At 32.8% G+C, this 18,184-nt stretch overlaps 1 protein-coding gene across 1 annotated transcript in view; it reads right to left on the bottom strand.

The window, feature by feature from the left end:
* The window catches only part of LOC126890584 (uncharacterized), a 74,495-nt gene that overhangs the window by 24,585 nt on the left and 31,726 nt on the right, over positions 1 to 18,184 (bottom strand). Inside the window, exon 2 of the mRNA XM_050659649.1 lies at positions 9,060 to 10,017. Coding sequence (XP_050515606.1) covers positions 9,060 to 10,002 — 943 coding nt within the window. The 5' untranslated portion in view covers positions 10,003 to 10,017. The remainder of the gene's footprint in view (positions 1 to 9,059; positions 10,018 to 18,184) is intronic.

Genomic DNA, 18,184 nt, shown 5'->3' on the forward strand with positions numbered 1-18,184 from the left:
ACTAGAGGAGGTCTTCTGAAAGGAGCAGAGATGGTGGCGCCAGCGTGGAAACGGAGACGGCGAAGATGGACCAGGACGAAGATGCAGAGAACCCAGGGAACAAAGACAAAGTGATAAAATGTAAGTAAGAATGTCTATCTTTATTAAAAATGCTTCCCTCGTTTTTATATTATTATTGAACATTGAATATTTATCTTTGCTGATTTTTGAATAATTTATGAAGTATCGATTTTTTTTAAGAATATCTATAAATTTTGAAACATGAAGTGATTTTTGAATTGAATATTTTTATAGAAGTTTATTATATATGCTATTCTTGAATTTTTATTGAATTTATTTGAAAAATCTATCCGATTTCGATTTTTAGTACGGTTATTTTTGAATATTTTATGGAATCTCGAATTTTTTTTTCAGAAATTTCTATCGAATTTTGAGATATGAACTGATTTTGAATATTTTTATCTAACTTTTGCATATGCTATTTTTGAATTTTAATTGAATTTTTTTTTTTCGATTATGTATACTATTATTGAATTTTATTAGCCAGTTGTTTTTGTTATTGAGTATATAGATACATTTTCATCGATTTTGTGTTAAATTTTGTATGATATGAACCTGAATTAATAATTTTTTGAGTGATAAATGATATTTTTTTAATGAATAATGATTAGGGATGACATACAACAAACATTGCTGTAAGCAAGAGATATATTTTTAACGAACCGACCTGATGCGTCGAGATAAAGAATTTGGAGAAGAACTATATAGATAAGAAGAAGAACTAACAATAGTATTAGCTAAATATTATGAGACAACTTGAGACAATAAGAAACCCACTGCTCTTGTCAAATTGGGAAGGTACTAAGTGATTTATAGAAGCTTGAAAGCTTATTAGAGACCCACTCTGTGTTTTGAGAGTACCTATTTTATTCATGATTATTCGTGAATAAACAACGGCCTCAAAGCAAGGGATTGAGGTTGTGATATTTTTAGAAGAATTTGAACCGCATAAAATACCTATTTCGTGTTTTGAGTTAACTATACCACCTTAATGGTGCGTACAGATCAGGGCGAAAATTCGGGTTAATATTGGCGGAGAACTAAGACATCCGAGTGAAACCTCTTTTATTAAGGTAAAACGAAGGTATCGGAGCTAGTATATGAAGTGATGATTATGATGTTATATGAAATGATATATGAGATAAATGATATATGATTGTTATATGAAAGATGTATATAAAGATGAATTATGTACACTGTAGAAGTGTTATTATGTGGAGAAAATGAAGAAATATAGTTGTAGTACCAGACAAGAAGAAGAAGAGAAAAAAAGATAATTTTTTTAATAAAATATGTGGGAAAAATGAAAGAAGACACATAAAAATTGCAAGAAAAGAAGCAAAATTAAGAGGATACTAAGCAAATAAGTAGCTAATCATTGAAATATGTCTAAGAATTAAAGCTGTAAATTTTTTTTTCTCTAAAGTAATGTAAATTATAAATAACTTATTTTTAAATTCAGGTTAAATTTTCGCGGAAAATGGAAGTATTTGAATTAAGAATAGACAATATCTTACAATAGTGTTAGTAGATAGTAAGTAAAGGGACGCAAAAAGTGAAGTTCTTAGAGAGATTAAATCTTTATTATAGGTACAAGAGAGTTATTAGAAGTTTTTAGAGACACATTAGAAGTTTTTTAGAGAGATTACATTTTTATTATAGGTACATTATTTTAGAGTTAGTAAGACATATATAAATAAATCAAAAGAAGACTGAAATAGGAATTATTAATAGAGTAAAGGATACATTTTTTTTACTTATTCGAGTAATATTAGCTTAGCTTAGGACTTTTAGGTAGATACGAGATTTTTAGTTAGGTATTCCCCCGCTTATATGAGATGCCTATAGGCTCTAAAAGACTATTTAAAAGTAAGGATCAATTTCATTCACTTTGGACACTGTTTTGAGGAAGTGAATTAGTGAACGAAAAAAAAAGGACGAAAAGACACGACGTGAAAGTACGTGAACTAGTAATAGGTTATAAAATACCAGTTTAGTATAGGGAAAATATGAACTTTTGTGTAAAATAGGAAAAAGAATATACATGTTTAGGGAAAAATTGATTGATCTGAAATGTAATGTTACAGTTAGTTAGCATAGTTAGGAAATTTAATTTTTCAAAATAGTATTAGGTAACCATAAACATTTTTGTAAAAGGGAAAGAGGAGCATCACATTTTAAAAATATGTAATTTTAACTTAACAAAACGGGGAGGTGTGGTATTATAATATCACCCTGTACAAAATATGTTTAAAACTCATTCAAAGTCATTAATCCATGTAGTATCTGTTCTTGTATCAATAACCGCAAGTAACATTGAATTGTCATGTTTTGTTATTATTTAAATGTGTATATAAACATTAACTCGGTGGAGAAAGATTATTGTACTCAGTATTTAATTAATGTAAGGTAGGTCGCTACTGATATATGTAAACAGATTGTTATGGTTAGTCATTGATGGAGTTGAGTGTAAATAATATAATGTATTTGAACTAAGAAGAGAGTTTTAATTAATTACGACCTAGAAGACAGTAACATCACACTATTTAATACATTATCACGGACTTACCCTTTTTCCTATCATTTGTTACGCACTGAAAAATGATCATGAAAAGGACAATATATTAGTGCCGGATAGGGATTGAGCATAGATTAGTGCATTTTTAATTCCGACTATCTCTGCAGTGAATATTGACGTTCCCTTAGGCAGTTTATACAGACGCTTTATCTTTTTATTAACGTGATAAAGAGTCAAATCGGTATTTCCATTAATTACAGAACCGTCAGTAAAGATGTAAACATGATTTTCCCATTGATGATGAATTTTATTAAGAAAATATTTATTTAGTAATTTTTCCGGGAGTCTAGGGTAGTCATCGATTAAATGGAATACAGGGCGATTATCGTAGTGTTTAAATGACGTGAAGTTGTTAATAGTCAATATATTGTCCTTAATTTCTGGGTAGTTATAATAACTTTCGATCAATAGAGGAGTTTTTTATATTTCCAATATCGATTCGTTAAAACGTCGATAGTTAACTGATGAATTGTGTGTGTAAGATTGTCATTTTTGAGTATATCTTAAATAAGTTTTTATTACTTAAGAATTGTCTCCTTAACAGAAGTGGAGGTATGCAACTTTCCGCCTCCATAACAACTATGGGTGTAGATTTCAGATACCCATTACAGATTCGTAGACATTTATTTTGGATTTGATCAATCTTTTTAAGCAAATATTCGGATCTGCCCCCCCCCCCCCCACTTACTATGGCTGAAGACTTTTATGATGTTTATAGCATTTTAAATTTTAGATGTTATATAATGAATATGAGATTTCCAGTTAAGTTTCGTATCTAGAGTAATACCTAGATACTTAATTGAAGCTAGGTACGGGACTGTGTAATTTTTTATTGTTATGGAAAATGGATGATGAAACCTCTTCCTAGTAAATGTAACAGCTGCTGACTTATTTTCTGAAATGAAAAATCCGTTATTCTTTATCCACTTTTCTAATGAACCTGAAGCTACCTCTAAGTTTTGATGACATTTTTCTATATTTTGTTCCTCCGTATATATACATATATCATCAGTATATTGTAATATTTTTATATTCCTATGGAATATAGTATCCAAGTCAAATGAGTATATAATTTACAAAATAGGACTTAATATGCTGCCCTGAGGAAGGCCTACAGCGGCTTTTTGAGGACCTATTAACTTGTCTACTGTACGAATATAAATATTTCTTTCGTTGTACAATTTATAAATATTAAAAATAAGTAGTTCCGGTAGTTTTAGCTTTTTCATCTTGTCCATTAAAATGTCTAATTGAATATTATCGTACGCTCCTTTTATATCTATGAATAAACAGGTTGTTGAAAAATTGTGTGAGAATCCACTTTGTATGTCAGTAACTAGAGTAGTCACATTATCTAATGTTGAACGATTTTTTACTAAGCAAAATAAAATGTTGAAATAATAAATATGTTATTTTATTTTAAGCTTTTATTAAAAAAGATAAAATAGAAGAATGCATGAGAAGAACAATAAAGAATGAAACCAAAAATGTATGTAAGGATGGGGCCAAGTAGGGAAAATGTAAATGTAAATGTAAAATTAATAATAAAAGATTATTATTGTAAGTTTTGAACATATTTCATGTCATGGGACATGAAATTACGAGTGGCAGGGATAACCAGACACATGAACTGAATAGAAGAATCGTTCTTGGGTGGGCAGCATTTGGAAAACTGAGAGAAACTTTTAAAAGTGAGTTGCCCACATGCCTAAAGAGAAAGGTATTTGATCAGTGCGTCCTCCCAGTCTTGACGTACGGATCAGAAACACTTACCTTAACTAAAGCCTCGGCTACCAAACTAAGAGTCACGCAGAGAAGAATGGAGCGCTCAATGTTAGGAATAACTCTGCAAGAGAAAATCAAAAACGAAGAAATCAGGAGAAGAACAAAGGTGACTGACGTCATCGAAAGGCTACCCAGGTTGAAGTGGAGATGGGCAGGACACATTGCCAGAATGACAGATGGGCGATGGACAAAAAGGTTATTGGAATGGAGGTCAAGCGAAGACAAGAGAAACGTCGGTCGACCGCCTACAAGATGGACTGACGACTTAAGAAAGCTAAATAAAAACTGGATGAGAGCGGCGCAGGATAGACGTGGTTGGAAACGAGGGGAGGAGGCCTATGTTCAGCAGTGGACATTTAAGGCTGAATGATGATTGTAAGTTTTTATTATTACCTCAAATGCCATTAAAATAATAACAAAATCCTTTTACCGAGTTTCCGGTACTTTTCGCAACCTCGTTTTCCATTTAAGTTCAAATGGCCACTTGGGTGTTACGTAACGTTTAGGTAGGGGGAGGGGGATACAGAAAAACGTTACGGTGCGTTACATGGGGGGAGGGGGGTCAAAAATCCTCAAAAATTGCGTTACGTAATACTTGAACGCTCCCTTACTGCGACAAGTAAAAATAACTGTTTTTCGGTCTTCTGCTGTTCGGTCTAGTGAGGTTTCGGTAAAGTGCTTTTCGGTCTAATGAGTTCGGTCTACTGCTTTCGGTCTAATGATTTCGGTCTCTTTACATTAAACCATGACTGCCATAGTTTAATAGAACCAAATCCGTATTGTCTATGGCATCTTGTAACCTGTTACCCTGAGAATTGGTTGTTAAACATCCCCAAGCGGTGTGATGAGCATTGAAATTGCCCCGATTACACATGGCTTCAGGAGAGATTCCAAAAACTCGCCCCACTCATCCGTCCCTATGGAACTTCTTGGAGTAACATAAATGTTTACAAAAAATATACTGATTTTGTTGGTTGATAGTAGTTAAATACAGTTTGCTTGCAATTTATTGGAGTGTCTTACAATAATCTCATTATATTTTAACTTTAACTTTACCAGAAAAGCCACCCCGCCGTACCCGTCAGGGTGGTCTTCCCTAATAACGTTATAACCTGCAAAATTTACATATTTTGATGGCTTAAACCACGTCTCTGAAAGCATAGCAATATCTATATCTTCATTTATTAACATATTTTGAAGATTTTCTTTATTAGATATAGCTGATCTACAATTCCACTGGCAAATCTTAAAACACCTCATCATCAGATATTGCATTAAATTTATCTTGAATAATACTAAGTAAATTTAATTCTTGAATTTCAAATTTATTTTGTTGTTTTAAGATTCCTATAATGGATAAAATTAAACCTACTAAAGCATTTTCCGTAACAGTGACACAAGTCTCTTGATGAGACTGATTCAATGTTAAGTTTGATGTGTAATTTTGATTTTCGAAAACGGCTGTCGATGAACTCGGTAAATGTATTGGTGATATAATTTTTTTGTGTAAATTCGGTGTATTATCCTGTTCTTGAGACCTCACGAACCTAGGTCTTTTGTGAATAACCGCAGAATGCTGGGAGTACACCGAACTCGACTTTTGCCCGCTTGGCTGCATTTGGGAAGAAGGAAATATATTAGATTGTAACTGAAAATCATGAGAATTATTGTTTAAATTATGATTACTGTCGGCTATATATTTATTGTTTAAAATTTCGGTACGGTCCCGGATTTTTATTAACCACTTGTGCATAAGTAACTTTAGGGGTTTTTTTGTTAGCTTCGACATAGGATAAATTTTGCTCAGTCATTAATTTTTTAATTGCTTTTTGTCTATCGAATTCTGGACACTCTTTTATTTCATTTGTATAATGTTATAATAATGTTATAATAATCCCACTACAATAGAAACATGTTTTTTCTACTAAATTTTTTTTAAATCTGTTGTCTCGTGTCCATCTTTACACTTTAAACAGCGAACGTTACTTTTACACTGCTTAATTAAATGTCCGTACCTATAACAATTGAAGCATAAAAGGACCTTTTGCTAGTAGGGTTCTACCGGAATTCTTACATGAGTAATGCATATATTGTGGTAACCTAGATGCTTTAAAAGTAACAAAAAAGGTTTTTGTAGGCACGGATTCTTTAGTACCGTCCTGTTTAATTACTTTGCGATTCATTCGTTTAACTGCCTCAACACTAAATTTACAATGCATATCAAATGGATTTATTTTCCCTTTAACATACTCTTCATCAAACTCATAATCTATATTTCGTATTATACCAAATTTATGTGTAATGAATTTAGGGATATATGCCAACAAATTATATTTCTTTAAATTAACCGATTTTAATAAATTATTTGCCGATTTATAGTCTCTTAATTTAATTCTTAACCTATTACGCCCTATAGAATCGATGCAATTAATTTTGGAATCCAACTCTGGATGTTCTTCGAACAAAATATCTCCTATTCTAATTGCGTTTAATTTACCATCGAATTTATCTAGACTATTTTCAACATACACGTAAAAAGGAGCGATATCTACATTATTATAAAAACTTGCAATACGTACTGCTTTCTGTTGTATATCTGTTGTTGTCTCCGTATGTTTTACGTTAGAAATATTATTAGTACTTACATTTGGAATGTTGATATTTTCTATTATTTTTTTGTCTAATACATTACGTTGTGATTCGACATCCATATCCCAATTATTTGGGACATCCATGTCACCACTGGATGGAGGTTGAGTTCCAATTTGGGGGGCTTCACCACCTCCCTCGGTGGCACTCATATTATACACTCACTGTTAATTAAGTTTCTTATAAAATCTACTGCACTCGAAATTTTAACACAATTATTCGAAATTGGACACTGGTATTAATTACTTCGCACTCAATAAATCGACCGGTCGATTCAATGATTACGAACGAACTGACCCCAAGGATATACCTGCTATGAATAATTTTAAGAAAGTATTATCTAAATGTATTTAGGAAACTATTTTATTTATGCAGTATTTTCTAATACATCAAAACATGCCGCAATATGCCCTTAATTAAATAAATATGAATAGCATACCTACGCATTTATAAAGAAACCCACAAATATGCTGCATGATTATGCACATGCATTTTGTATATAATCCTGGCTCCATTTTAAGTAACTACACAAAAATAAAAATTTATTAAGCAGCTATATCTCCTAATTTTTATTTTTACTTGTGTAGTTCAAAATGTCCCTATCAAATTAGAAAAAAAAAGAAACAAAAAGCGTGTTTGAGCGGGCCCCTGCGGAGTCCGGGCCCTGTTTCGGCGGAACCATGCTCTGTACGACATCTGTAACGCCTGTTTTTTTCTTATTATTTTGTTTCTAGCCATGTCTCTGAGAGTCAATCCAAGTAACGACCGTTTCATTCTCCTTGAACAGATGAAGTGACAATCGTCCATAGAGGCAATAACCCACCAATAAATTGTTGGTATAAAGAAAGAAGAAGAATTTTTTTTGGTATAAAGATCAGACAACATATTTTGATAAAATTGTGATATCAGATCCAATTGTCAGAATCTGTAAATACAATAATTAGTCCAGTCACTGAAGGTTTTCACCTCAAATTTCGTTGAACCTCCATCGATTTTAATGAAAATTGGAGTAGAAAGAGGATACCTCAAGAACCAAAAGTGACATGGGACCAACTTGCGCTTTAACCCTAGAGGTAGATATCTCCCCTTCTCGGGGCTGAAATTTATTTTATTAGAAATGACCCCATAAATCTATAAACGAAATAGAAAAACTTTTTAAAAAATAAAACTTAAGCTTTTTTAACCAACTTAAAAATTTTTCATGAATTTCCCCCGAAATTTGCTTCAAATTTTGGTTATTTCACGTTAAAATACTCGATTTGGGAGTTGACGAATAAGAACAAAGAACAATTTTTAATGAGCTACAACTTTGCTTTTACTGGGTCAATAGACTCCATGAATACACCATTTTTTTATAAGCTACATTTTTACTAAGAATATTTTTTCGATAAAATTCTTACTTTTTGTGTTACTTGCGAAAAACCGGCTGCGAAACCAGCTGCTTTTGTGTTACTTGCGAAAAACATTTTCACTCACAAATAACTCGTAAAGTATTTCCTTAGATCAAAAACTCTATAGAACAAGAAAGTTCTTAGAATTAGTCAATGAATCCATTTCCGGACTTTTTTTAAACGTATGTTTCTTTCACCCCCGAGAAGGGGTGATTTTCACCCCCCAAGTAAAAGCAACCAACGGCATAAGTTCAACTTTAAAGTAGAGGGTAACTAGAACCTAAATCCAAATTTTCAAGCAAATCCGTCGTTACGCTGAAAATTACACTCCAAATCGGTCATTTACTGTGCTAAATGAATGGTTTCAGATTTTAAACCACATGCCACATGTCAGATTCTTGACATGTATGTACGTACTCTTTGCGTTAAATATCCTGACTATTTTAGTTTTTGGGCCATTTATAGGTGGTTTAAATTATTTATTTTACTAGTTCAATTAAATATACTCCAATATACTCGAAAATTTATAGAAATACTTAGGATGAATGTACTTACATATACCTATGTACCTTTTTTAAATTACAAAAAATACGTACCTTTTAATCTCCAATTAAAATTTTCTTGGCAAATGCCGTCAATATTAGACTTCTTCGTGCCATGAAATAAGAGTTTCTCTTCAAGACTTATACCCCTTTTCACATATTCCAATTTTTTAAGTTCATATTGCAGTAATAAATATGTATTATGTACTTTCTCAATGCTATGTACTTTAAAAAACTTTTTATTGGTGCTAAAGAAAAGTTGTTTGACCGTTCTAAATTCGTTTGAATCTTGATTTAAAATCTCTAGCTTGTAAACATTTTGATTGTCTATAAACATAGTAAGAGTTCTCGAACTATAAGCTCGATATATTTCATTTAGTAGATTGTTGTTTTGGACAACTTTTGTGCCAGTGGAATTTTGTGAAATAACCAAGTTCCGGAAACTCCTCAACACCATATGACTTCTGTGGTGCAACGATTCAACATTAGAATTTTTTCTCTTTTGATCTGATAAATTATCTTCTTTATTTTTTCGTGATGAGTCTTCCTTTGGGCGTTCCTGCTCTTGTTGTGGCTGAATTATTGTATGTCTTTTAGAGCCGGCATAGGTTATTCTTAGGGTATCCATATCTCTTTTGGTTGTTGAAGGTATTGGTTTGGTTGGAATGTTTGACTGCCTTTCAAATCCATCCAGCAGATTTGGAATTCTTTGGGAAGTACTTGGACGTTTGAGGTAAGTGGCATTTTCATTTTGGACAGTAGTGCTAGTTCCTGGAGGCCTAACATTAGATATTCTTCTGTTATCTATCTGTGTTCGATTTGATTGTCTTGACGAGCTTCGTCTTAATTCAGTTTCTATGGTAAATATAGGATCGTGTGTTGAAGTTATGGGGTCTCCATCGGAATTAACAAAACCAGTATTATCACATGATATGACGGATGTATCTGGATCTACTTTTTCGTATAAAGTAGAGCAACAGCAACATAGGTTTCCCATTTTGAATTTCTTTGTCTAAAAAACAAGAGATTTCCTGGTTAGTATAATTTAATGAGGCATATGACAGATCGGGATAAAATTTTATAATAATACACACAGCGGCAAAATTCACGGAACATCTTAAAAATGGGACATATTAGATATCTTGAATTTTCTAAACCTGTTGTCCGTGATTTTTTTAGTATGTTATAGCCTTGTTATTTAAGGAAATCGATGTAATGTATATGTAACCGTCAAGGAGCATCGGAGTATATAAAGATATTCTATATTCTTATTATCTGATAACAATATAAACAAATTTGCAACATCATTTTCTCAACACAGGTACTCCATGGGGCTCTATATTATATTGCGGAATATTCATCCACTCTGTACTCATCCAGATTCTTCTTATGACATGCCAAGATCTTCTAAGTTTAGCCACATGACAACTACCATATTCCACACATGTTCGATAGGTGACCAATCAGCTGATTTTGATGACCACTCCAAAGTCTCTATACTATATTCTTGTATGAACTCCATGGTTTCACGGGCAATATGAGGTTTTGCTTTATTCTGTTAAAAGACTGCATTTGGAATGCTTTGTAGGTAGAGATGTAAAACCGGTGGAAGTACCTAACCAGTATATCTCATATACGTCTCATCAGATATCGATTATATCTTCTTCTGTCTGTCACGCTTTAATATAATCGCGCATGTTGTTTGGATTGCTTCTCTCTGAAATTTAATCTGAAAATTTAATTGGCATTGATTGAGACGGCCTGAATGTGTTGAGCATTTGTTCCTTATATGTATACTAATGGAATATTACCTCCCTCACCATTCCCATTTTGTATTGTAGGAAAAAGTCGCTATGAAAGAAACCTTAGCGCGAAAAGTGACATTGACTTATTCCTTATTTGTAAATCAATTTAGATTAGTTAGGACCCTGGATGAAGAGTAGGTAGGTACACTTATTAGTTAGCTTAATGTTTCCACTTCTTTTTTTTGTATTTTTCTCTGTTTCTTATTGATGAATACCTAGTGTGTATATGTACATAATATGCTTGTATTTAATATTTCAGCAAACAATATTAATTATCTATCCTGGCTGAATGGATTAAGCAATCCAAAGCCATTAAACAATATATTTTATCATATTATCTCAAATAAGTATCTTATCTATAGTTGATAGTAACACTTGAACCATGTAGACGTAAATAACATACTTACTAATTAATATCATTTTCTTATTGTCACAATTACCTATATTCAGAATTATTTCTGTAGTTCCCCAAACTTTCGTAATACTTTATAATATTTAAACGTACAATAATATACATACATATACATATACATATATATATATAAATATATATATATATATATATATATATATATATATATATATATATATATATATATATATATATATATATATATATATATATATGAAAATTACTAAGTTCTCGGGAAGAACCGCGTTGAGAATTTATAACTCGACGTTTCGGCACCCTTTTTGGAGCCATTATCAAGAGGGGTATGGTTCCGTTCGAGTTCGGGGTCTCAATCTGCCTACTCCCCTCACTCGTGACGTACCAGTAGTGTCTTGTTCTCTAGGAGAACGGTCAAGCGGCACTGAGGTCTCAATCTGCCTACTCCTCAGTGTCGAGTGACGACCTGTCTTCGCCTGTGTAGCTCCTTTTATACTCTCAGTGCGCGCGGGAACTGTATGCGCGGGAGAGGCCTGAGTGGGATCGACTGACGTGGGGATTCGCCGAAGCAGCGGTCGCCATGTTGCCGGCAGTCTTTTGGCGTCATCGCGTGTGTTTAGGCTGTGAGGGCGTTTTTCAATTTCGATGGCTTCACGGATGATTCTCGATTTTAAGGAGCGGACAGGGGCGATGGTTTTTGCTTTCTCGAAATCTATTTGGTGACCTATCTGAATATGATGTTGGGCAAGGGCTGAAGTAGTGTCGGAATGTTTTACAGATATGGAATGTTCGTAGATACGGTTTTGGATTCGTCGGTTTGTCTGTCCTATGTATGTCCGTGGGCAACTGGAACAAGGTATCTCGTAGACACCATGGTCTTCATTGGGGATTTGGTCTTTTACGGATCTGACAAGATTGCACAACTTGGAGTGAGTAGTGAAGACGGTTTTGATATTTAGAGGGGTAAGAATTCTACTAATCTTGTCAGTGACACCTTTGATAAAAGGTAGAAAGATTTTGGGTTGATCGGGCGGCAAGTTTTCTTTATTAGATGGAATGGGATTTAGATGTTTCTGAATGCTCCTATTGATTTGGGTTTTATGGTAGCCGTTTTGTAAGAGTGTTTGCCTTATTGAATTTATTTCAGATGGTCTGTGATTGTCGTCACTAAGCCTTATAGAGCGAGAAACAAGAGTGTTGACAACTGAACTGAGTTGGGCGGGGTGATGATGTGACTGGGCATTGAGATACCGATTTGTATGGGTGGGTTTTCGGTACACGGAATAGGAAAAACTGTGAGGTGGCTGTTTTTGAATAAGTACATCAAGGAATGGTAAAGACTCCTCAGACTCAACTTCCATCGTGAATTGAATACTGGGGTGTATTCCATTCAGGTGGGAGAGGAAGAGATCTAACGTATCTTTACCATGGGGCCAAATGACAAAAGTGTCATCAACGTACCGTAACCAGCAAGTGGGTTTGAGATTTGATGATGACAGGGCTATTGTTTCGAAATGCTCCATGTAGATATCAGCTATTACGGGAGAGAGAGGGGATCCCATTGGGGCACCTTTGATTTGACTGTAGAATTGATTTTGGAATGAAAAGTATGTGTTAGACATGCAATGTTTTATAAGAGATAATGTGTCTTGGGGGATTTGATGTTTGGAGTCCAAGATGGAAATGGTTTCATCAATAGGAATGTTGGTGAATAAAGAAACAATGTCAAAACTGACTAGAATATCTGAGGATGAGATAGAAATATTTTTCAGAAGATCAATGAAATGGAAAGGATTTTTGATGAATGACAAGGCGTTTTCGGCTAGTGGTTGTAGGGATGAGGCGAGATGTTTTGCCAATTTCTGAGTGGGGCAATTGTATGCACTGACGATGGGTCTTAGAGGAACGTTGGGCTTATGAATTTTTGGAAGTCCGTATATTCTTGGAATTCGGGACGATTTTTCTCTGGGTGTAAGAGATTTTTTGATGTCTGGAGGTAGAGTCGACTTATTTATGATAGATTTGGTCGTTTTTTCTAGATAGGTAGTGGGATCGTTTGGGACTCGTTTGTATTCTGTAGAATTAAGAAGTTCGGACATTTTGTCGAAATAATTAGAAGTGTTGAGAATGACGGTGGCATTACCTTTGTCTGCCGGAAGGATGACGATGTCAGGGTTGTTGTAGAGTTCTTTAAGGGCACGTCTTTCTGAAAGACTGATATTTGTCGGTGGGGGTTTGGAAGTACGGAGAATTCTGGCGACATCTTGTCTGGCAATTTCGGCTTGGTCGGAAGGAAGATGAGAAATAGCTTCTTCAGTTTGACAAATAATTTTCTCCGTTGGGATTGAAAGAGGAGTGACAGAAAAATTGAAGCCTTTAGACAGAGCTTTGGTAGCTGAATCGGATATGTTAACATCTGAGAAATTGCGTACAACAGTAGAAGGTTGTTGATTTGAAGGTGGCTGTGGATTTTGATGAGCGATGAGTGTGGCTAGTTTGCGTTTCTGGGTTTGGGTTTTGGTGTCAGAAATGTGTTGAGCTTTTTGATGAGAAAGGCGATCGAAAGTGTCCCATAATAATGGATGTATATTGTGAGAGTGGATATCATTGTAGGTTTTGAAAAGTCGGGAATTTGTTGTGTCTAAGTTGCGGCGAGTAGAATGAATTGAATTTCGAAGAAGTGAAAAGCCCGTTGTTCTAAGAATTCTGGAAATGGATGGAGATTTAGTATGATGTTTTACTTGAAGAGATATTGGAATAACCTGATGGTCACGACATGATTTGAGAAAAGCAAGGTCGCAGAGAAGACGGTATTTACGTGAAAGAAGATTAGAAAAGGATTTTGTAAGAATGAAAAATTCCTCCCCGTAGAGGCGTATAAAATGAATAAAATGTTCAAATGTTCCGAACATATATATATATATATATATATATATATATATATATATATATATATATATATATATATATATATATATATATATATATATATATATATATATATATATATATATATATATGTATACAATACGTATAATTATATTATTATATAGGTACATCATATACAGGATGAAGCAGATAAAAGGCCTATTAGAAATATCTCGAGAACTAAAGGCAACAGCATCATGAAAATTGACATGAAGGGGTTTTGAAGAGTGATCTATTTAATAAAAATATTTTCATCTATTTGTTACTTCCGGTTATACTGGAAGTTGCTTATAACTTCGTTTTTTTAAATAAGACACCCTGTATATTTTTACATCTTTGTATTCTCCTCGATGTCTTCTTTCTTAAAATATGAGGTTTTGTATTGTTATACAGGGTAGTTTATAAGATAATTACGTTTTTTTGTTAATTTCGTAGCAATTTTCCCACCTTGTAGAATTGTAGTAGTTTGACATTTAAAACTCTATTTATGTTCAAATCAGTTTTAGTATAGTCTAATATTGTTAAAAATTATTAGTAAAGCTAAATGTTGAATTTTAGTATACAAGGTGGGTTAAAACTCGGAACGATATTTTCTGAGAGTTTTCTAAATGGATCACCCTATATTTTAGTATTGTAATGAAATGATATTTTATGTTAATTTTTTATTTCTTAAGTATTCCCTATACCTAACTGCTTTAATTTGTGCTAAATTGTTAATAGCACCAACAATCTTAACTACGGATCTATTTTAATAGCTCAACCATTATTGGTAATTTTAAGTATCAGTCTAGATTAATATGTATTTATTTCCGAAAAATTATTTGTGATTGAATATTTTCACGGCCAACCTAATAAAATTTCACGTATTTTTTGTTGCAATTAATGTTTGGCTTGAATCACCAATAACTCACAAATTAAAGCAGTTAGGTATAGGGAATACTTAAAAATAAAAAAAGTACCATAAAATATCGTTTCATTACAACACTAAAATATAGGGTGTTTTATTTAAGAAACCTCAGATAATACTCATTCCGAGTTTTGACCCACCCTGTATACTAAAATTCAACATTTAGCTTTACTAATAATTTTTGACAATAGTAGACTATACTAAAATTCATTTAAACATAAATAGAAATTTTTGATGTCAAACTGCTACAATTCTACAGGGTGGGAAAGTTGCTACGAAATTAATAAAAAAAACGTAATTATCTTTTAAACTACCCTGTATAACAATACAAAACCTGATATTTTAAGAAAGAAGGCATCGAGAAGAACTCAAAAATGTAAAAATCTACAGGGTGTCTTATTTAAAAAAACGAAGTTATAAGCAACTTCCGGTATAACCGGAAGTAGCAAATAGATGAAAATATTTTTATTAAATAGGTCACTCTTCAAAACCCCTTCATGCAAATTTTCATGATTCTGTTACTTTTAGTTCTCGAGATATTTCTAATAGGCCCTTTTTTCTGCCTCACCCTATATACATGTGTAACAAAAATGCAAGGCATAAACTAAATCACATATTCTGGGACCAAAGGTAGTTCGATTGAACCTAACTTACCTTAGTACAAATGTGCACATAAAAAAGTTACAGTACTTGGAAGTTACAAAATGAAAATTGATTTTTTCCATCGTTACATCCAAAACCGTAGGCGTAACCAGGGGGTTTGGGGGGTTATAACCCCCCATTGGGATGAACCTTGAGCTCTAGGAGCTTACCACCATACCCCCAGAGACCTTCCAGTAGTTGTAACCCCCCCCTTTCCAGTAGTTGTAACCCCCCTTAGGATCATCCTGGTTACGCCTATGTCGAAAACTATTCGAGTTTTTTTATTGAAAATAAATATGTCATTCTTATGGCAGAAATTCTATATTTCAAAAAAGTAACTGTGAAATTTGTGGACCCATAAAAAATTATGGAGATTCTGTTCCCTTAAATCCCCCAAATATTTATGTACGTTCTAATTAAATTATTTTATTTTAGTACCATTAGTTAAACACAACGTTTTTAGGTTGAAAACTTTGTCTTTTATTTAGCAGATGCCGCTACGCACCGACTACCACACGTCAGTTGCAATGTGGGGACTAATAGATGTCGAAAATTTGGCTTAGGGCAGAGATAGCAACCTATACATTATCTGAAGAACCTCTAAAAAGAGGTGAAATCGTCGATAAGAGTGATGGTTGCGCTCTCTGAACTAAGTAAAAATTAAGACAGTTTTGGCTTCGCATTACAACTGAATAAAAATGGTATACATTTTTATTTTATTGCATGAATACAAATATATTTTAGATATCTGGAGAACTAAAGGTAACTAAATCATGAAAATTAAAGTCAAGGGGTGTTGAATAGTGAACTATTCAATGAAAATATTGATTATACAGGGTGAGACAGATAAACGGCAATTAAAAATATCTCGAAAACTAAAGGTAACTTTTGATTAATTATTTATATGGGAAATAAGCCACAATTAAAATGAAAAAAATAATTTTATTAACGTTTCGACGCCCAAATCGGGTGCCGTTGTCAAAATACAAAATATTACTAAAATAAACAAAAGAGTTGTTGTTAAGCAAAAAAATTTGTTTAAACTTTAAAAATTTAAAAAAAAAACAAAAAAATTCAAAAGGTTTAAACTATGCTGTTACTCATCCATCTATTCCAAAATTAGACATAATCAGCTCAGTGGAGAAAATATCCCAGTGTCTACCAACTCATGAAAAAGAACAATATAGGGTACTATGTAAACTTGAATTGGAAAAGTCTAATCAAATTGAACAGAACATCAGCAAAGAGGAAATGAAAGCTTTAAAAACTTTAAGAAATGATGACTCCATAACAATCCTACCAGCGGATAAAGGCAATGCAACTGTAATAATGAATAAAATACAATATGAGGACAAAATTACAGATCTAATTACAAATGGACCTTATAGCAAATTAACGAAGGATCCAACGAAGACACTGGAAAACAAAATATATAGAACTTTATTCAAATTTAAAAATGATCTAACATACTATCAAAGAAAATTAATGACACCTCACTACAGTAAGACACCACATTTTTATGGAGTGCCGAAAATTCATAAAGCGGACACACCACTTAGACCCATTTGTAGTACCATCAATTCTCCTTGTAGTGAACTATCAAAATTATTATTAAACATTCTAAAACCATCTGCTAATAATGATGACACTTTTATAAAAAATACAAAACATTTTTTAAACAAATTATCAACTATTGAATTTAATCCAAATAATATTTTAGTAAGTTTTGACATAAACAGTTTATTTACAAATGTACCATTAGATAAAACTTTAAACATAATCAAAACGAAATTAGAGAATGATAATACATTGGCAACTAGGACAAGACTAAATGTATCAGCTATAATGGAGTTATTGACATTATGTACCAATAATACCTATTTTCAACTAAACAATGAATTCTATAAACAAAATTTTGGTCTAGCAATGGGCTCTTCTTTATCTCCATTATTGGCTAATATATTTATGGAGGATTTCGAAACTAATATTATTTCTAAACAAAATTTAAAACCCACAGTATGGTGGAGATATGTAGATGATGTGTTTTCAATATGGCCTCATAGATCAGAATTGTTGGATACGTTCCTGAATATTATAAACGATCAAGAAGAGACAATAAAATTTACAATGGAAAAGGAATACAATAACAGCCTACCTTTCCTCGATGTTTTGATCTCAAAGAAGGATATTGGATATGAGACTCAAGTGTATAGAAAACCAACACACACCAACAGATATCTCAATTACAAGTCAAATCACAACATCAACGTTAAAAAGGGAATCATTAAATCCTTATATGATAGAGCCAAAATTACTTGTTCTAACGAAAATTCCTTTTTAGCAGAAAAACAATTGTTAACATCTGTTTTATTAAAAAATGATTATCCTTTATCGTTTATAAATAAGGAATTGTCAAGATTGGATCGAATGGAACAGAACAACTTAGAACGGGATCCTACAACATTCACCAGAAATAATACGAGGAAAATATCAATACCATATATAAAAG

This window comes from Diabrotica virgifera, chromosome 8 (assembly GCF_917563875.1).
Source record: "Diabrotica virgifera virgifera chromosome 8, PGI_DIABVI_V3a".
Classification (NCBI taxonomy): Eukaryota; Metazoa; Arthropoda; class Insecta; order Coleoptera; family Chrysomelidae; genus Diabrotica; species Diabrotica virgifera.